Consider the following 22,441-nt stretch of genomic DNA (forward strand, 5'->3'; position numbering starts at 1 on the left):
ACGTGTGTGGGAACACAGTTGGTATACAAAATGTTTGAACAGAGTTGTTGTGGAACCCAAAATATCTGACTAGGTGATAATAGGTTTATTTTTCTGAAGAAGAACAGTGTTTCTGAATGACTTTTGTATTGGGAAGTGTTAGGTCTGTTCACTGGAAAGCTGACTATAGCTTCAGTATGAGAGTCATTACAAGGTACTTGACTGATGTGTACCTGCTCTGCACAGTAAGGCACAAGTAAAAGTCTCAGTACAAATATAATATGCCCTCAAGTCTTCATCTGTGATCCAAGTTTAGCCATAATGGCTTTCCATAAACACGTGTCCTTTATTAATTTCAAAAGCCACCTCATAGCCTGACCATCTGTCTGTCTCAGTGACATGAAAATAGAATTACCTTGAAATAATCCCATCATTGTCAGTTATCCACAGTAGAGGTCTGCACTGGACTGATTTCTTCATCCTGCTCCCATGCGCAGATTTTCATACTGTACCACGCCCGCAGGTGTTCTGTGCGACTCCCACTCGTTACCGCAAGAACTGGTCCCAAACCCAACCGCAGTCCCGCTAAATTATTTTAGGCGTATATGACATAGCTCTCTTGCCAGCCATGGTCCCAGCAATTTTGCGCCCTATAGACAATATCAAATGCGCAAATTACTTAAGAAATAGGTAGAATTACCAGAGATTCTCACGTAGTCCATTATATTAGGCTATCTATATTTAATACTGGGCTATATCAGCCAATATGGTAGATGTAGTTTGAAGTCAGCAGAGTTGGAGAGACTTAACCTTTCTCTTGAGTTATTTTTTATAGCCTACTCTTTGGGAGTTTCAAACTGAGAAATAGACTATGGGTGACCAATATGTATTTCTAGGCAATAGCCTAATCAAACGTATGAGTCAAACTGTATACGTAGACGGCTTGACAGAAATAGTAGCAGAAAGGTGAATGTTGAATTTTTGTTGCACACATATCCAGATGATGCTGCGTAACATTCCGCACAATGACGCTGTCGGTGTGATTGATCTTTTCCTTTTCATGATGAGTCGATTTTTTTGATTGCAGCTCGACTCGCGTTGGTTGCGCGCCCTCCGTTTCTTTCCATTAAAAATATTTATTTACAGACACTGTTGTAAACTAGTCTAATCATATTGTAACGACCCTGGGTTTATAAGCGCGGAAATCGACACTGCCGCACGGGCATACTTTTGCGGCACAGTCGATAGCGCGCCGGGGCTCGAAGGTCGAGACCTGCTATCTGCTGTTTCATTACATTGGTGTCAGAAGTGATCGGACCTTGCACCCACGACAGTGCTTGGCTGGTGAGCGCGTTCCTGTAAGACGTAGAGTCGCAAGCCAGCGCGAGGACGCACTCTGAAAGGAGGGAGTAGTGTAACGACCCTGGGTTTATAAGCGCGGAAATCGAATCTGCCGCACGAGTAAGCTTTTGCAGCACAGTCGATGGCGCGCCGGACCTCGGGCTCGAAGGTCGAGGGTTCGAGACCTGCTCCCTGGTGTTTCATTACAATATTTAAAGTTAATTTCATATTTAAGTTAGAGTGAAGTCTATTCACGAACGACAAGGGAAACCAGGCTCCCCCAAAAAATATAAACATTTTGTTTTTCTCGTCTCTTTGTGTTTCATAATTTTCCTTCAATTCGCAAGAGGCTGAATTAATGAATTTCACTGGAAAAGGAGCGAGAAAACAGCAACCCTCTGTGTCTCTATGTCTAGTCCAAACGAGTGGGACATTCTTGCCGCCAGTAGAATTGAATGAAAGGGAAGCCAGCGAGCATTAGGCCATCCTTGACAAAAAAAAGTATACAAATTAGCCAATCAGTGTTGAGCTAAACCGAGGGAGATCATATTTGATTGGTCCTATCAAATGGCTTTGAGAGCATAAGTCTTTAACAGAAACGACTTGAATTGTTGCATCTCGTTGTTGTTGTTCTCTGGTGGCTAGCTAGATAGATACAATCGTCCCTTTCCTAAATTAGCCATGGATAGAGATAGGGATTTTGACTTAATTATCCGTACTGGCCAATGATTGTAGCGGTGATTCTGATTCAACCATTAATTCATACATTGTTGTGCCCCTGGCCTGAGAGGATGGAAGTTCAATATGTAGCTAGATGTAGAAGGCTAATGTTAACTAATTAACGTTACCCATGAATGGAAGTTAGGCTAGCGAGAAAGCATTTTATTTAGGTAGCCTAGAACAACAACCAAATACAAGCGTGTACTGTATGACAGTGGGAGACCGTTTCGTCAACATGAGAGAGGAGGATGGCATTGGCCTTTCTCTACATGTTGGGTGAGTAAACAGGTTTTTCTACTTGCACAACACACAAACATAAATCAGAAGCATGGACAGCCACATCATATTTAGGTGATGTTGATTGGACTAAATTGTTTTTGTTATCTTTTAGTTGTCACTGTTTTAGACTAAGCAGAGGTGATTTGATGATGTTGAAATGTTGAAGTTGACTAGTGCAGAAATAGAAGAGGCAGCTCCTGTTTTCTTTGTGATTTGCGGTAACTTGTCTGTGGTTCTAAATCAATAGTTGTTTAGTGGTCCGTAAAGGTCAGTAACGTTAACTTGCTTAAGCAAGCTGTAGGTCATGTAACTGTCTTACTAAAAGGTTAAATAAATAAAATAAACATGTGTCGTGGACTTCACTGGACAGAGGTTGCTATCCGGTTTTGTGATTAAAACAAAGGTGTGGTTGAATTTATTCTGCCACTGTTTTATTGTCGTCTCGGCCTATATATCACAGTCACAAGGCATATAAATGAACAGCAAACAACGCAATTATCACAACACATACAGTGTAGGTTGTAATATGGCGTCACTTGGCTTCCCAGGTCATTTTACACACGCACCGCTACTGTTAAGTTAACTGGCGCGTGATTCTTCCGCCCATGTAGCCAGCCTACTCTATTTCAATGACACCACACCTACTAGGCCCACTTGAACTCCCACGCCCGACTACGACAGGAGAGGTAGGCTACTGAAGTTGAAGCGGCGAATTCTGAGTGTTTGAATAATGCGAACATTTTCATTTGAATACAATAGATAGGCTTAGGCTAACTCATACAAAGCAGCAGTGATGATTTCAGCATGTACATCTTGGTGGAGCAAAAAAAAAAGTGGGATGCATGCCAGCAAAGCCACTACACAACACTAAACAATACATGAATTGCACTATAACGGTGACAAACGGTGCACACAAACTGTTAGGGCCTCCATAAAGCTGTCCCAACAGCAGTCCCAACATATTGCTTCTGCTACACCTGGTTATCAGGGGAGCTTCATCTGGCAGCGAAACAGTTCATTCAGACTCATTTACTGCCCTTTAAAAAAACATAGCTGATATGGCTGACTTGTTTAAACAAATGTGGTTTCTACTGACAATTGAGATTTACAAACTATGGCATAAGGGGACGACAAGCGGATAAGGGGTCATCTGTAATTTTGATTAAGACATTAGTGAGCGAGCTAGGACAGACGTATTCAGTATAACTATTTGTTTAGCCCTTTTGAAATGTACAGCAACACAATTCAGAACATGGGCCATTCTTACAGTGATCTCTCTGTACACCAAGTCAGAACCATAGGATAAATAAAGGGGGCATATAAGCAGACAATGAAAGCTCTTACAATATTTTGATTACATTTCTCAAAAACAGGTTATAGGCTATATGTGCGCCACCAAGTCAGAACAGTAGCCTAAATTGAGAGGGGTAAATATACCAAATTATTTGGGTGAGGCACTCACATCTTATGGGCTACTAACTTCTTACTACATAACATACACTTAGTATTACTTTCTTAGCTACAGTATACATATCTCCCTGGCATATTACATTTATGCAGCAGCATACAATACATTTTTGGACTCACCTTGTTGTGCTGTGCTCACTTGAGCTGGGTTATATTCTATCTGTTCTGTATCTAGTGGGGTTATATTCTATCTGTTCTGTATCTAGTGGGGTTATATTCTAGCTGTTCTGCAGCTAGTGGGGTTATATTCTAGCTGTTCTGTATCTAGTGGGGTTATATTCTAGCTGTTCTGTATCTAGTGGGGTTATATTCTAGCTGTTCTGTAGCTAGTGGGGTTATATTCTAGCTGTTCTGTAGCTAGTGGGGTTATATTCTAGCTGTTCTGTATCTGGCGGGGTTATATTCTAGCTGTTTTGTAGCTAGCGGGCATCCAGTGTGGGTACAGCAGATGGGGCCTGAGTGGCAGTCTGTTTGTGCTACAGTGGTTCTTCATTTTAAAGTTGTCATACTGCGGCACACCCTGCGTGCTGCTGCAGCATTCTGTGGCACGTCATTTAATTCCCAGCCATTTCTTGTTACTGCAAGTTATTGCTAGTTTGACCACCGGGGGGCATCTTTAAGAAGCATTTGATAGTATTCCGTATTGGCATTTCCAGAGAATTTAAAACCTGTTTTGTAATAACATAGTATATGGGATTGATTGTAAGAAATTTGGCTTAATTAACTTGATTAATATTATGGTGTTAAAATGCAAACAACAAAATGTAAACAACAAAAATAATATTGGAACTCTGCAGTCTTCCCATTGTTTCCAATGGGGGAAATATAGGCATGTCTGTATATTTTGCAAAATATCTCGCAATGTGTATATTTCGTGTTTTTTTTCAAGTCAGGTGTAACCGGTGTGAAATGGCTAGGTAGAGCGCTAATAGCGTTTCAATCGGTGGCGTCACTCGCTCTGAGACCTGGAAGTAGTTGCTCTGTAAGGGCGCTGGCTTTTGTGGAGCGATGGGTAACGATGCTTCGAGTGTGGCTGTTGTCTGTGTGCAGAGGGTCCCTGGTTCGAGCCCAGGTAGGGGCGAGGAGAGGGACGGAATCGAAACTGTTACATGGGCACCATTTTAAATCAGGAGAATCTCCTCTTTGTAATTATGTAAGTCTGGGCAGCAAGCTCCTTTGTCATCGATCGCTTGACCAGAAATAGTCAAAGTTTTTATCTTACGCAGATATAAACACAGTTGACACCATCGAGGTGCGGATGTTAACTTTCTACACAAGTTGTTTTTTCCCAGTTTCGTCCGAACAGATTGTAGTGATAAAATAAAGGGATACCTTTTTTAATGGAATTCTAAGCATCACTCCAGTAGTTAGTTAGCCTATAGTTAATATACTGGCAAGTTTGATGTATAACTACTAATGTTAGGTAGCTAGCTAACATACCGGTACATACTGCTGTAATGATATGCTATGTGGTTCGTAAGGACAGCGTAGCTAACAACTTGTCAGCCAACATAACGTGTAAGGTAACTTATTTGAAAAGTCATTACTTTATTACATTGAGTAGCAGGTAAGTCCTGTCTGGTCCAGCGACATTTTTAGCTTTACTCATTATGACGTCATAACAACTTACATCTGGTTCGACCGTAATGTTTTGTCAGCCATCTTCGTTGAAGAATGCCACAAGGCAAGGGTGGCTCGCATCAACATTTGTCATTTTGAAGAATGCCACAAGGCAAGGGTGGCTCGCATCAACATTTGTCATTGGAACCACTTGGTCATATAAAAACCTAGGGACCCAAATGCATAATGAGGAACCACTGTATCATGAAAACTCCTTGTCATGTTTGGCATAATAATAGCACCAACAGACTGGCACTTAGGCTACATATGCCTTACCGACAATCAAGCCGTTCAGTATCTAGTCTTGTGGGCGTCCAGTAATAAGGCGGACGGCCTTCCACAAATCCACAGCTGACTAGTCAGACTAATGGTCCTAGAGACGGGCTGACTCATATTATGATGCAATTACAGAGTACTTACAGAGGGAGTAGCTCCTTTATAACCTAACACAACGTCTCTGCGTTTTCAGTCTTACTGTATTCAGACATTATCTCTACACCCACTCAGCCACATTAGTTGTCTCATTCATCAGGTTGCTGGAAGCTTTATGTCGACCTCAATGGGATTTCATCATGCTGGTTTTAAAAGTCTCTCCATCTCTAGAATAAATGACTCTACTTAGACAAAACATAAAGGCTTTTACTATTGTCTGTGTCTCAATTCCCAGCATTAAAGTCTTCACCTCGCTATGAGGAAACCCTTGATAAAACCAATGTCTTTTTCTGTGTTCTCTGGGCGTTAACTGACTTAAAGGAAGTGATGAAGGTGTTGCTCTTTTCACGGCAAAGCTGCAATCAAAACAAAGTATTACAGCCTCTGGACTGGGCCACAACAGTAGGAAGCCTGGGACTTACAACACTTATTCCTGTGTGTTCAGATTGAGACACACGGCCTCATCAACTTAGCGATGATATGACAAAAGACGAGGCTTTCTACACAACCTCATTCCTGTAAAAAAAGCTTTGGAGTCGTACCATGGCTAGTAATGGAATCAGGGCGTTTTCACAGTTTTTAGCTACAGTTCCAATCAGAGGTAGATTTAATTTTGTTACATTGTGTTTGTTATTATCTGGTCTGGTTGGTTTCACATTGCCAAAAATGTCAAACAAAAATGCCCTAAACAAAACCACGTGTCCATAATCCATCGAGGATTATCATGAAACTTCACGCGTGTGTCCCAATCTTCACACTACTATGGCTTTGGTCTTCCGACAACACGCGGTAAGAAACAGAGCAATAGCTGCTCCAGCGGAGACGTGAACAGATTTAGTTCAGGGCCTTTCTGAGGTACTCTAACTGCAGCTGCTGTTTGATTTATTTCACCTTTATTTTAAAATCAGGGAGTCATACTGAGACCAAAGTCTCTTCTACAGATGAGCCCCGAGTTGACTAAGGATGACAAAGGTAAACACATCAAGTAAGAACATCTACATCATCCAACTCAATTCAACGATAACACAACGTGTCTGATGAGATGCTGTGGAGACCAAAATATCTGATCAGCTGATAATAGCCTTCTTCTGAACATACTGTAGCTCTGGGAAGTGTCCTGCTTAAACAGGGCACACAGGAAAGGTGACGATAACCACATGTTGATATCTGAACATACTGTAGATCTGGGAAGTGTCCTGCTTAAACAGGGCACACAGGAAAGGTGACGATAACCACATGTTGATATCTGAACATACTGTAGATCTGGGAAGCGTCCTGCTTAAACAGGGCACACAGGAAAGGTGACAATAACCACATGTTGATATCTGAACATACTGTAGATCTGGGAAGTGTCCTGCTTAAACAGGGCACACAGGAAAGGTGACAATAACCACATGTTGATATCTGAACATACTGTAGATCTGGGAAGTGTCCTGCTTAAACAGGGCACACAGGAAAGGTGACAATAACCACATGTTGATATCTGAACATACTGTAGATCTGGGAAGTGTCCTGCTTAAACAGGGCACACAGGAAAGGTGACGATAACCACATGTTGATATCTGAACATACTGTAGATCTGGGAAGCGTCCTGCTTAAACAGGGCACACAGGAAAGGTGACGATAACCACATGTTGATATCTGAACATACTGTAGATCTGGGAAGTGTCCTGCTTAAACAGGGCACACAGGAAAGGTGACAATAACCACATGTTGATATCTGAACATACTGTAGATCTGGGAAGTGTCCTGCTTAAACAGGGCACACAGGAAAGGTGATGATAACCACATGTTGATATCTGAACATACTGTAGATCTGGGAAGTGTCCTGCTTAAACAGGGCACACAGGAAAGGTGACGATAACCACAAGTTGATATCTGAACATACTGTAGATCTGGGAAGCGTCCTGCTTAAACAGGGCACACAGGAAAGGTGACGATAACCACATGTTGATATCTGAACATACTGTAGATCTGGGAAGCGTCCTGCTTAAACAGGGCACACAGGAAAGGTGACGATAACCACAAGTTGATATCTGAACATACTGTAGATCTGGGAAGCGTCCTGCTTAAACAGGGCACACAGGAAAGGTGACAATAACCACAAGTTGATATCTGAACATACTGTAGATCTGGGAAGCGTCCTGCTTAAACAGGGCACACAGGAAAGGTGACAATAACCACAAGTTGATATCTGAACATACTGTAGATCTGGGAAGCGTCCTGCTTAAACAGGGCACACAGGAAAGGTGACAATAACCACATGTTGATATCTGAACATACTGTAGATCTGGGAAGCGTCCTGCTTAAACAGGGCACACAGGAAAGGTGACGATAACCACAAGTTGATATCTGAACATACTGTAGATCTGGGAAGCGTCCTGCTTAAACAGGGCACACAGGAAAGGTGACGATAACCACAAGTTGATATCTGAACATACTGTAGATCTGGGGAGGCACATCATGTCTGGCCATGCTCCTATCGCCCAGATCCTCAGATGGACATGGTCCTTTACTGTACACCAGGGACATAATATCAACAAACACTAACAGACTGAAACAGCACTGGGATTCACACTTAAAACTACAGTCAAAACATCTTGCATGGGTGAATACTGACTACATTCATCTGGGTAATATCCTACATGGGTGAATACTGACTACATTCATCTGGGTAATATCCTACATGGGTGAATACTGACTACATTCATCTTGGTAATATCCTACATGGGTGAATACTGACTACATTCATCTTGGTAATATCCTACATGGGTGAATACTGACTACATTCATCTGGGTAATATCCTACATGGGTGAATACTGACTACATTCATCTTGGTAATATCCTACATGGGTGAATACTGACTACATCCATCTGGGTAATATCCTACATGGGTGAATACTGACTACATTCATCTTGGTAATATCCTACATGGGTGAATACTGACTACATTCATCTTGGTAATATCCTACATGGGTGAATACTGACTACATTCATCTTGGTAATATCCTACATGGGTGAATACTGACTACATTCATCTTGGTAATATCCTACATGGGTGAATACTGACTACATTCATCTTGGTAATATCCTACATGGGTGAATACTGACTACATCCATCTGGGTAATATCCTACATGGGTGAATACTGACTACATTCATCTTGGTAATATCCTACATGGGTGAATACTGACTACATTCATCTGGGTAATATCCTACATATTGTGAAACGTCCGTGTTCCATCCATATAGAGCCTAGTGTTCCACTACCCTTGTGTTCCTCCTCTTACCAATAGTTCCCTTATTTCAAGCTGAAGTGTAAAAGGAGAACTTTGTTACATTTCAAAATTAAAACCACAAATACAAGGGGAATCTAAACGATATTTACAGATACAGGAAATGAGTACAAAGTAGTACAACAGAAGGCAATGTGGTGTCCCTAATGGCACCCTATTCCCTATGTAGTGCACTACTTTTGACCAGAGCCTGGGTTAAAAGTAGTGCACTATAAAGGGAATAGAGTGCCATTTGGAATGGAATGCACCAATGCATCCATTGCCACACAGTAGCAGGTAATGTCATTGGAGCCAAACACCTGTAAATGTCCCCCTACTAGCCCTTCCTGTCCCTCTACTAGCCCTTCCCTTTTCACCTCCCAAGTCCCCTGAGCCCCTGACCTCTGATAAACACATGTATTACTAATGCAGACGACGACAACAACTTACCCATAATGCAACAGTAGGCCTCTTTCACATCCTCAAAACAGTATGTCACAACTACTACTATAAAGCCTGTTCCGACACTATCAACACTCTGTTGTAAACAAAACCACGTGTTAAATAAAAAAAATAAAAAAGTGTATACCATGACTATTGACATTATAATCAAAAGTTTAATGTGCACTGATCTCCCTGATCCCTCTATTACTCTCTGGCTGCCAAGGTGTAGGGTGAAGTTGCCCCTCGATGCTGATCTTCGGTCAGTTTTAACTGTTAAGCCTAGGATTACGGGTGGGGACACTGATCCTAGATCTGTACCTAGGGGAAACTTCACCCGTTAAACGGCTGCCAAGGCGGTAGGAGGAGAGAGGATCTGGGACGGACTGTGCAGCTGTGCTGCCCTGAGCTGCTTGACATTCTGGGGCGCTCCAGCCTCCCGACATGCACCAGCTGAGGGGAAACAAAGAGCACTTTGGGTTTCCTAATTCAGCTGCTTGTTGGTAAACAGACTCTGGCCACTGAGGCTGCAGTGCAGGAGAGATCCTAAACAGAGTATGCATCCCAAATGGCACCCTATTCCCTACATAGTGCACTATATTTGACTAGGGCCTATAGTTCACTATCTAGGGAATAGGGAGCCAGTTGGGACACAGCCAGGGAACTAGCGAAGGCCAGATGAAGCTGGAGGGCCGAGGGAGTACGATACCTCATCTCTGCTCATCAGAGCCCTATGGACCACACATGTGAAGTCTAATAGGAGGGTGTAGTGTAGGGTTTTGCTGCAGCTGAGTGACGGTGGGGTTGTCACCATGGTCAGTCACAGCTCTGCTCCACCACAGGCAGTCATTAGCTAGATGAACAGTCACCAGGATAATTACTGACAGTGATTATACCCGTTTCCTTTTCCAGACAGGAAGCAGCTCACTGCCTCCCTGATTTCATTTCTCATAATGACCCCTGACCCCCCAGAAACGTGTGTTTTCCCATCTCCACGGACCCTACTTATGACCAGGGTCCATGTCCCTCTCCCACAGGCAGAGGAACAGTGGAAGGGCTGACGTCACCACATCACTACCTCTGGAGGGCATCAGCTACAGTATCACTGTGCTCTGGTCTTATACATAACATTCAGGTCAGTATCACTGTGCTCCGCTCTTGTACATAACATTCAGGTCAGTATCACAGTGCTCTGGTCTTATACATGACATTCAGGTCAGTATCACTGTGCTCTGGTCTTATACATAACATTCAGGTCAGTATCACTGTGCTCTGGTCTTATACATAACCTTCAGGTCAGTATCACTGTGCTCTGGTCTTGTACATAACCTTCAGGTCAGTATCACTGTGCTCTGGTCTTGTACATAACCTTCAGGTCAGTATCACTGTGCTCTGGTCTTGTACATAACCTTCAGGTCAGTATCACTGTGCTCTGGTCTTGTACATAACCATCAGGTTAGTATCACTGTGCTCTGGTCTTGTACATAACCTTCAGGTCAGTATCACTGTGCTCTGGTCTTATACATAACCTTCAGGTCAGTATCACTGTGCTCCGGTCTTGTACATAAACCGCCTTCATTTGTATATTTTCTCTCAAATAGCTGTCTATTGAGGCACGAAAGTAAAACTGCAAAAAAATATAATTTTATGTCCTGAATACAAACTATTATGTTTGGGTCAAATCCAACACGTCACTGAGTACCACCCTTCATATTTTCAAGCATGGTGGTGGCTGCATCATGTTATGGGTATGCTTGTCATCGGCAAGTACTAAGGAGTTTCTTAGAATGAAAAGAAAGGGAATAGAGCGAAGCACAGGCAAACTCCTAGAGGAAAACCTGGTTCAGTCTACTTTCCAACAGACATTGGGAGACAAATTCAACCTTTCAGCAGCACAATAAACTAAAACAAGGCCACATATACACTGGAGTTGGTTACCAAGACTGTTTAATGTTCCGGAGTGGCCTAGTTACAGTTTTGTCTTTAAAAATCTAGAGTAAGACTAGAAAAATGGCTGTCTATCAATGATCAACAACCAACTTGACAGAGCTTGAAGAATTTTAAATTATTAATTTGCAAATATTGTACAATCCAGGTGTCCAAAGCTCTTGACAAGAAAGACTCACAGATGTAATCACTGCCAAAGGTGATTCTAACATGTATTGACTCGGGGGTGTGAATACTGACACTACCGTTCAAAAGTTTGGGGTCACTTAGAAATGTCCTTGTTTTTGAAAGAAGAGTACATTTTTTAGTGGATTAAAATAACATAAAATTGATCTGAAACTGTAATCGAACCAACAAATGCTGACTCTCCAGATACTCAACTAGTCTAAAGGCCAGTTTTATTGATTCTTTAAATCAGGACAACAGTCGTCAGCTGTGCTAACATAATTGCAAAAGGGTTTTCTAATGATCAATTAGCCTTTTAAAATGAAACTCGGATTAGCTAACACAATTGGAACACAGGAGTGATGGTTGCTGATAATGGCCTATGTAGATATTTCATTAAAAAAATCTGCCGTTTCCAGCTACAATAGTCATTTACAACATTAACAATGTCTACACTGTATTTCGGATTAATTTTATGTTATCTTAATGGACAAAAAAAAAAGGCTTTTCTTTCAAAAATAAGAATTTCTAAGTGACCACAAACTTTTGAACGGTAGTGAATGTAAATGAGATATTTCTGCATTTCTTTTTTAATACATTTGCTAACCTATTTTCACTTTGTTATGATGTCACTATGGGGTATTGTGATGTCACTATGGGGTATTGTGATGTCACTATGGGGTATTGTGATGTCACTATGGGGTATTGTGATGTCACTATGGGGTATTGTTATGTCATTATGGGGTATTGTGATGTCACTATGGGGTATTGTGATGTCACTATGGGGTATTGTGATGTCACTATGGGGTATTGTGATGTCACTATGGGGTATTGTTATGTCATTATGGGGTATTGTGTGTGTGTGTGTAGATGGGTGAGAAAAAGAAAGAAAAATATATATATATATTGAATCCATTTAGAATTCCGGCTGTAACACAACAACATGTAGAATAAGTCCAGAGGTTTGAATACTTTCTGAAATGCTCTGCATGTCCATACCTGCATGACAACACTGAAGATGTGCAGATGCCTTGAAATGGTTTTAAAATCATCCTTGTGAATTTAGTTAAACTGTTTTACCCAATCAGAACCTGTTGTTTGAATCCCAGATTTCCCCTTTATAAACAGGTTAGAGATATGCAGCACTGAAGAGCAGCCAATAGCCTAAATCTGTTGTTTCCCCTCCAAGATAAACAAGAGATATTTCACTGACTGCGTTCCAAAATGACACCCTATTCTCTATATAATACATAGTTTAACCAGACCCCTATGGGCCATTCTCTATATAATACGTAGTTTAACCAGACCCCTATGGGCCATACTCTATATAACACATAGTTTAACCAGACCCCTATGGGCCATGTGGGGGACACAGCCACTGCATGCACAGCCAGGTGCAGATACATGTGCAAAGGATTTCTAAGCTTTATGTAAGCGCTGAATCTGGGTCTGATTTAAGATGTGTGTAAAGAATGTATTGCACCAATCAGAGGACGCACAGCTCCAGTCACTGACGTGCCAGTGCAAGTCGTGTGTTCTATTCCAGATTCTGGAGAAGCAGAGCGATGGCTAGGACTCATGCATTCAGCGTGTGAGCATTTTTAATACAGTCAACTCCTGACATTGAAGTGCACATCGAATGCAAGCTCAAACACCGAGTGTCCTAATGGTAGCATGTTCCCTATGTTTGTGCACTACTTTTGACCAGAACCCTATGGGCCTATATACAGGATAGGGAACTATTTAGGATGCAGACATTGTCAAATACTTTCTTTAAAATAGTTTCAGATGTCTTCATGCTCCATTTGGTTCATACAGTGACACCATACTGAGTGTGTGACATGTGAGTGTCAGACACAGGTACGCAGGCAGACATCCAGTTTAAACATGATACTATAGAAGATGTTAACTTGACATACAGGTACTGAACAAAAGACGAAGAACATTGCATTCTCATGGCGACTATAGGAGGGGCAGGTGAATGTTAAGTCCCCTGTTAAGTTACACCTCGCCTGTTCTGTCAGCCTACCTCACCGCAGTCCATTCATTGAGTGGAGACAGTCACAGCAGGTGATTGTTACCATACAGTGTAATGTTGTGAAATCATCTTGAGAGTGTGAACACCCTTTCTGTTGTTCCATGTCGAAATCAAGGTCAATCTCGTCAGTGTCGGTCCTCATTTACCTCCAGGATTTAAGTGTCGACAGACTTTGGATGACATACTGAAATGGTCAATAGGGCTCTGGTCAAAAGTAGTGCACTTTAAGGGAATAGGGTGCCCTTTGGCTGTGTTCTCATTTCATTTACAACTACAATGTGTTGGTTGGGTTCTGTTCATTTGCAAGCCATCGTACACATGCAAAATTGAAATCTTACTACCTTGCAAAACTACCTGAGGCTCAGCCTGTGTGTGTTGTAAAACCCTGCTGAACAGAGTAAATGCAGTCGTCTCCGTCAGTCTGAAAGGTTCATGGGGAAAGGAAGTGGCTCCATGACATCACAGTTGTCCTCCAAATTGCAGAGAGATAATGTCCCAAATGGCACCCTATTCCCTACATAGCTCACTACTTTTGACCAGAGCTCTATGGGCCCTGGTCAAAAGTAGTGCACTATATAGGGCATAGGGTGCTATTTGAGACGCACACAGAGAGACAGATCAGGAGGAAGTGGTTGACATGGTACAGCGGTGACTGTCATGACCCGATGCTAGACACAGATGGGCAGACACAACATAACACTGAGCTCAGCAGTACACCCACAGACAGTGGACATAGAGAGAGAGAGAGAGAGAGAGAGAACAAGAGACAGTATGGGGGCCTACACCTGTGGTGGCCTAGGTAGTCTGGAACACACGAGTCTGTTAAATCTTGTCCAATGCCCAGTCTAGAACACACTAGTCAATAGTCTACCTTTCTCTCACACAGGCTAATCAGATCATTACTGTTGATTTGCCAGTCTTAAGAACAAGTCAAATATGCGTCGTACTAGAGGTACGAATTAATTAATTGGAATGGCCGATTAATTAGGGCTGATTTCAAGTTATAACAATCTGTAATCTGCATTTTTGGACACCGATCATGGCCGATTACGTTGCACTCCACGAGGAGACTGCGTGGCAGGCTGACTACCTGTTATGTGAGTGCAGCAAGGAGCCAAGGTAAGGTGCTAGCTAGCATTAAACGTATCTTTATAAAAACAATCTTAACATAATCACTAGTTAACTACACATGGTTGACGATATTACTAGTTTATCTATCTTGCCCTGTGTTGCATATAATCTGCGCGGTGCCTGTTAATTTTCCATTGAATCACAGCCTACTTCGCCAAACGGGTGATTTGACAAGCACATTTGCGAAAAAATCACTGTCGTTGCACCAATGTGTACCTTAGCATAAACATCAACGCCTTTCTTAAAATCAATACACAAGTATATACATTTTATATAATCTGCATATTTAGTTAATATTGCCTGCTAACATGAATTTATTTTATCTAGGGAAATTGTGTCACTTCTCTTGCGTTCTGTGCAACAGAGTCAGGGTATATGCAGCAGTTTGGGCCACCTGGCTCGTTGTGAACTGTGTGAAGACTTTCTTCCTAACAAAGACAGACAATTTCGCCAAACGTGGGATGATTTAACAAGAGCTAATTTGCGAAAAAAGCACAATCGTTGCACGAATGTACCTAACCATAAACATCAATGCCTTTCTTAAAATCACTAACTAGGGAAATTGTGTCACTTCTCTTGCGTTCATTGCACGCAGAGTCAGGGTATATGTAACAGTTTGGGCCGCCTGGCTCGTTGCAAACTAATTTGCCAGAATTGTACATAATTATGACACAACATTGAAGGTTGTGCAATGTAACAGCAATATTTAGACTTAGGGATACCATCCATTAGATAAAATACGGAACGGTTCCGTATTTCACTGAAAGAATAAACGTTTTGTTTTCGAAATGATAGTTTCCGGATATGACCATATTAGGTCATTAAGGCTTGTATTTCTGGGTGTTATTATATTATAATTAAGTCTATGATTTGATAGAGCAGTCTGACTGAGCGGTGGTAGGCAGCAGCAGGCTCGTAAGCATTCATTCAAACAGCACTTTTGTGCGTTTTGCCAGCAGCTCTTCGCAATGCTTCAAGCATTGCGCTGTTTATGACATAAAGCCTATCAACTCCCGAGATTAGGCTGGCAATACTAAAGTACCTATTAGAACATCCAATAGTCAAAAGGTATATGAAATACAAATGGTATAGAGAGAAATAGTCCTATAATAACTACAACCTAAAACTTCTTACCTGGTAATATTGAAGACTCATGTTAAAAGGAACCACCAGCTTTCATATGTTCTCATGTTCTGAGCAAGGAACTTCTTGGCGCACCCATCCTGTTAGCAGGATCATTTGTCAACATCCGCTGAATTGCAGAGCGCCAAATTCAAATTAAATTACTAAAAGTATTTAATTTTCATGAAATCACAAGTGCTATATAGCAAAACACAGCTTAGCTTGTTGTTAATCTACCTGGCGTGTCAGATGTCAAAAAAGCTTTACAGCTAAAGCAAACCAAGCGTTTATGTTGGGCCACCTCTCTCAGCAGAAAACATTACAAACAGCTAGCAGCAAAGTAGATTGGACACGAAAAGCAATAAAATGAATCGCTTACCTTTGATGATCTTTGGATGTTTGCACTCACGAGACTTCCAGTTACACAATAAATGTTCCTTCCTTTTGTTGCATAAAGATTATTTTTATATCCAAAATACCTCCATTTGGTTGCCGCGTTTTGTTGAGTAATTCACAGGCTCGAGCGGTCACGACGGGGCAGACGAAAATTCCAAATAGTATCCGTAAAGTTCGTAGAAACATGTCAAACGTTTTTTATAATCAATCCTCAGGTTGTTTTTACAATAAATCTAATATTTCAACCGAACCGTAGCTTTTTCAATAGGAGAGAGAGAGGGAAAATGTCTGCTCCAAGCTGTTGCACATGCAAAACTCTGCTGGCACCAAGCCATCCACTGACGCGATGTGATCGTTCTCGCTCATTTTTCAGAATAAAACGCTGAAACTATGTCTAAAGACTTCACACAATCTGGTTGCTATCCCTTTAAATGGAGGGAAGGCATGCAATGGAACAGGGAGCATTCAAAATAAGAGGCACTTCCTAGTTGGATTTTCCTCAGGTCTTCACCTGCAATATCAGTTCTGTTATACTCACAGACAATATTTTAACAGTTTTGGAAACGTTTAGTGTTTTCTATCCTAATCTGACAATTATATGCATATTCTAGCTTCTGGGCCTGAGAAATAGGCAGTTTAATTCGGGGACGTTTTTCATCCAAACATCAAAATACTGCCCTCTACACTCAACAGGTTAAACGTTAGCTTTTTTTTTTTTTATATGGCACATATTGCACTTTTACTTTCTTCTCCAACACTTTGTTTTTGCATTATTTAAACCAAATTTAACATGTTTCATTGCTGTGTATTATATTAAGTTAAAATGAAATTGTTCATTGTTAATTCAGTATTGTTATAATTGTCATTATTACAAATATATATTTTTTTTAAATATATATATATATTTTTTAATCAACGGATTAATCGATATCGGCGTTGAAAAATCATAAATCGGTCCACCTCTCCTACGTACATCTAACAGTAGTTGTTAGAACACCCAGTAAAGGTTTAACCTGCAGACAATGGGGTCACCATAAAAACCATGAGTAATGAAGCCTCACTTAGACAAGGGTTTCCCCAACTCGGTCCTGGGGCCCCCGTTCTGGTTTTTGTCCTAGCGCTACACAGCTGATTCAAATAACCAACTCATCATCAAGCTTTGATTATTTGAAATCAGCTGTGATGTGCTATGGGTAAAAACCAAAGTGTGTACCTAGGAGGGGCCCCGGGACCAAGTTTGGGAAACCCTGACTTAGACTGACACACCAGATAATATTCAAACACTGGCACCCACTCTGCATGCAGATATGTATTAAACAATGACGATGTCACATTGGTTGATTGCATTTGTTTTGAAATGGGACAAGGGCTGGGACAAAACCAGTATATAGAGATACTCAACAGTAGAGCGGCAAGAAAACAAAATACAAAGTGGGTTTTAGGAAAACAGCCTTAATGTTGGAAACAAACATCATTATGTTGTCATCCAGAGTCACATGTATTTATATTTCCAAACTACAGCACACAGTATGTTACATCCAGCAGGTTAAAGGACCAACGAGTTTGGTCTGCTTCCTGTTTACATTTTTGCCATGGAAAAAAAATATTGAGATACTGGTATCGTCCCAGCCTTAAAATGTGACCCCACCCAGATGTACTGTGTGTGGGCATCTAAACCAACAGCAATGGGGTTGCATCCTATTCCCTATGCAGGCCCTGGTCAAAAGCAGTGCACTATATAGGGAATAGGGTGCCATTCGGGATGCAGACTGTGGGCTTAGTGGACCAACAGGACAGGAGGTAGGCCTAGTGAGGGAGGGGCCCTCCTCTGTTAGTGAACCAACAGGTCAGGAGGTAGGCCTAGTGAGGGAGGGGCCCTCCTCTGTTAGTGAACCAACAGGACAGGAGGTAGGCCTAGTGAGGGATGGGCCCTCCTCTGTTAGTGAACCAACAGGACAGGAGGGTAGGCCTAGTGAGGGAGGGGCCCTCCTCTGTTAGTGAACCAACAGGACAGGAGGGTAGGCCTAGTGAGGGAGGGGCCCTCCTCTGTTAGTGGACCAACAGGACAGGAGGTAGGCCTAGTAAGGGAGGGGCCCTCCTCTGTTAGTGAACCAACAGGACAGGAGGTAGGCCTAGTGAGGGATGGGCCCTCCTCTGTTAGTGAACCAACAGGACAGGAGGGTAGGCCTAGTGAGGGAGGGGCCCTCCTCTGTTAGTGAACCAACAGGACAGGAGGGTAGGCCTAGTGAGGGAGGGGCCCTCCTCTGTTAGTGGACCAACAGGACAGGAGGTAGGCCTAGTAAGGGAGGGGCCCTCCTCTGTTAGTGAACCAACAGGACAGGAGGTAGGCCTAGTGAGGGAGGGGCCCTCCTCTGTCTGCTCTTCTACCTGCTGAAACAGGTCCATCTGCTTTGTCTTCTGCCATGTTTAACCCCTCAATGCCTGCCAGTGCCTCAAGCTATGAGGTAAGAGGGAATAGGGAGAGGAGAGGAAGGCCTAGGTATGGTTGCATGGGTGTAGAAGGGAATGTCACCAACTGCACCTCAAAATAGGCATGTAACATAATAGTAAAAGACTGCAGTACTCATTGCAACTTTTCCTTAGGCATTTGAAACAGATTGCAAAATCTAGTGAATAATTTAGTATCATTAATTAATTTCCAGGCAATATGTTTTCATTCAAAAGGGGAATCGTGAAAAGGGATGGATGACTGACCATTGCCAGTTAGTAGTCACACCCAATTCTAAAATAAACCAAGGACAAGTCTTTTTCCACCACTCTTATGGAAATGTTTGTTGCAGGCCGACCTGGGTGTAATCTGTCAGGGTTGCAATGCAGACCACTAGTGTGTGTAGGCTATATCAATAACACACATTTTTAATTTCTCGGCACATTTCAGACAAGGAGTTTTGTGATGCTGATGAAAATGCTAATGCTGTTGCAACAGTTGTGTTCTTGTAGGCTACGATGTATTTATTATAGGCAGGTGCTGGTTCAGTAGTCTACAAACTGATAAACCCTGGCATAGCGCACGGCCTACGAGTTTTGGGGAAATTAGCTTTAAAACTGGAACATTTTATCTCAGCTTCATGGCAAAAATGTGTAAAATACCACGACATTTGCTATAAAACGGCACATTTTTATCTATGCCCCATTGCACAGACCTTGCGGGGCCGTGAAACCGCGCTACACCACTGCCAATACAATGTTGCAAATATGTTATGCTATGACCCATATCCCTGAAGAAATCATCTGTTAAACAAATAAGAGAAGGATAACTATCTGTAGGCCTACCCCAACTCTGCTAAAGTGAACAACATACATGTGACTAGTAGGAACTACATTCAGGAAGTAAAGAGGGCACCTGACCAAAGATGGTGGATAAATGAAGATGGTTCACTCAAGCAGTTTACCATTGAAAAAAATGGTCCGTTCCGGTCTACTTAACGGGGTGGGTCTCCCATAGACACTAATTCAGTAGCAGCTGGGTCTGGACCAGAAAGAAACAGCGAGTGGGGTGTCTCGCTTCCTATTCCGTCTCTGACCTTGGCAGTAGCCAGCAGGTAAAGGAACCATATCCAGAGTTGTCGACGCCAAGTTATACTAGCATAGAATTAGAACAATGTTTCACAAAATCAGATAATCTAAACCGTAGATAGTGCTGGCATATCACGGAATAAAACTGCCTGTTTATGGACAGAGGTGAAATTTATGAGTCGACACGCTCAAAATACATCCTGCATGAATCCCAAATACTTCCTCATACGATTCCGCCTGCTCACTATCAGAACAACAAGCATTGGCAAATATGGTTGCCAACTGTAGCGTGCACTGCAGTCATGTTTTCCGGTGATACCTTCGAAAAAAGCTTTCAAGCAAATATAGGACAATTGCAATTCAACAACAGGTGTCAGCCCCCCCCCCGTATTAAACTTACCTTGGTGTAATATAAAATCCACTGCTCATTCAACCTCTCCTTCGAAGCCATTCTCCACCGTCCTTCTGTGTGTAATCCCTTGGTTTCAGTATGAACGTATCATTGTACTTTTACATGTGTTTGCAAAAAGAGCGTTAAGATTGTTTCCAGAAAAAAGGACGAAACATTGGTCTCTTGTAACATCTTGGCAACATAGCTCGCAGTATCCAAAGTGATCGACAGACAGAATATTGTATGCTCTCCCCAAAGTTTAGCAGATTGCCAAATTAATTATAAAAGACATGGTTAAAAAAAAACAGTCTGCCGTGGATATCATGTCAAGAGCAAGAACAGATCAAGAATTCCAAAGCAAAATAAACCCGCATGAATATGATGATCCCCCAATTACGAAGTAATTCCCACGGACACAGCAGTCAGATGGTATCTTATTATAATACGGTTTACGTCTTAATATACAGTTATGCATCTCCTTCCATATCTACAGTAAAGTGTCGGCGCAGTGAGGCGACAGGACGTTGACTCCACGCCGTTTTGTAGAAGTCTTCTAAACATCCACTTTTTGGAACGTTCACGCAAACCCTCTGGCTTCGCGACAGACTGCGAGCGCACTGTAGTATGGACAGGTAATATTCTTAAAGACACATCCACCCTTTAAAAATGTCCATCTAGAAGTTATAACTAAACATTTAAACAGGACTTACAAAGGCCATGTTGTATGTTCTAACATTTACGTTATCAAATTGAATATGATGATGATGAAGCCCAAATATAATAAAACATTGTCATCTCACAAAATACACTCTTAGCAGCCCCATCATACTAAACAAAGATAATAAAGAGCATCATTATCCTTCAAAAGAGAGAACAATGTGCATATTGAACTGACAGGCAATGTGGGGATTTCTGGGAAATGACAATAGTCTGTGCCAAATGTTCCCAAAGGATTTGTCCTAATTACTTGAATCAGCCTATGGTTAATTGGAATAGAGCTAGAAATCCATTTCTATGCTATAAACAGACATGTAGGGGCCGTTTCCCTGTCACAGATTACTCCTAATACTGGACTTAAAAGCATTTTCAATGGGGATTCTTAATTGAGCTTGGTGTTTAGTCCAGGACTAGGCTGTGCCCTGGAAAATGTCCCATAGTGTGTTTCCCTTGAGTCTTGCCCATTGCCCACTTGGCTTGTGGATCTCTCTCTCTCTCTCTCTCATCTATAAACACAGCCATCCAAGCTGATCCCTCCCCTTTCCAGTGTTTATATCTGACAGTAAGAAGTACAGAGCACTAAAGCCATAAAAGCAGAGGTATTAAACAAGGTATTAAACAAATATATAACCATGACAGGTACAGGCTTACAGTGAGACATCTATTCAACAGGGAACAGTATGGTACACTGTATGGATTTCCTATACTAGATCTTGTTAATTAATGTATTTGAACAAATGAGGGGTAGAAAGACACATTAGTCTCAGAAACCAAGAACTAAAATCTTGCGTAATTGCGTCATGAGCGATTGTGTGTACATAGGCTATATCATTGAAAAACAAATATGTAATTGAACATGTACAGTTAGTTGTGTATACGGAAGGGAAGAGCTTCCTTATTGTGTCAGTACAGATGGTTCCTTATTTTATTGTTCATTGAACAAATTACAAAAGACAGACAAGAAAGAACGTAATAGTTTTACTCCAGCCAGGCAATATTTGTTGATTTTTTATTTTTTTCGGTCAGATTTTCAAAGAGATTTTCAAATCGTTTTTTTTTGCTGTCAGATATTCAAAGACTTACTGATAATTTAACTACCAACTCAAAGCTGTTCAGTTAAAGGTGGAGCCTCGGGGAAACTACACTGTTGAAACGGGTTGGAACTGGAAGGGATTGGGGTTGGTATCCCGGGCCGGTATCCTCGTGCCAATGTTATGCGATAACACTGCCTCTTAATGACCTCACACTAGTCACTCAGGGGCTCCCGAGCGGCAAAGCTGTCTAAGGCACTGCATCTCAGTGCTATAGGCGTCACTACAGATCCTGGTTCGATTCCAGGCTGTATCACAACCGGACGTGATTGGGAGTCCAATAGGGTGGCGCACAATTGGCCCAGCGTCATCCGGGTTAGGGTTTGGCCGGGGTAAGCCGACATTGTAAATA

General features: G+C 41.9%; 1 protein-coding gene across 1 annotated transcript in view; it reads right to left on the minus strand.

Annotated features, from left to right (window-relative positions):
* LOC110510431 (neurobeachin-like protein 2) overlaps window positions 1–21,479 on the minus strand; it is a 136,189-nt gene extending 114,710 nt beyond the window's left edge. Inside the window, exon 1 of the mRNA XM_090220591.1 lies at window positions 20,291–21,479. Coding sequence (XP_090076717.1) covers window positions 20,291–20,341 — 51 coding nt within the window. The 5' untranslated portion in view covers window positions 20,342–21,479. The remainder of the gene's footprint in view (window positions 1–20,290) is intronic.
* Between the last annotated feature and the right edge of the window lie 962 nt (window positions 21,480–22,441).

This window comes from Oncorhynchus mykiss, chromosome 3 (genome assembly GCF_057628025.1).
Source record: "Oncorhynchus mykiss isolate SJ-2025 chromosome 3, ASM5762802v1, whole genome shotgun sequence".
Lineage (NCBI taxonomy): Eukaryota > Metazoa > Chordata > Actinopteri > Salmoniformes > Salmonidae > Oncorhynchus > Oncorhynchus mykiss.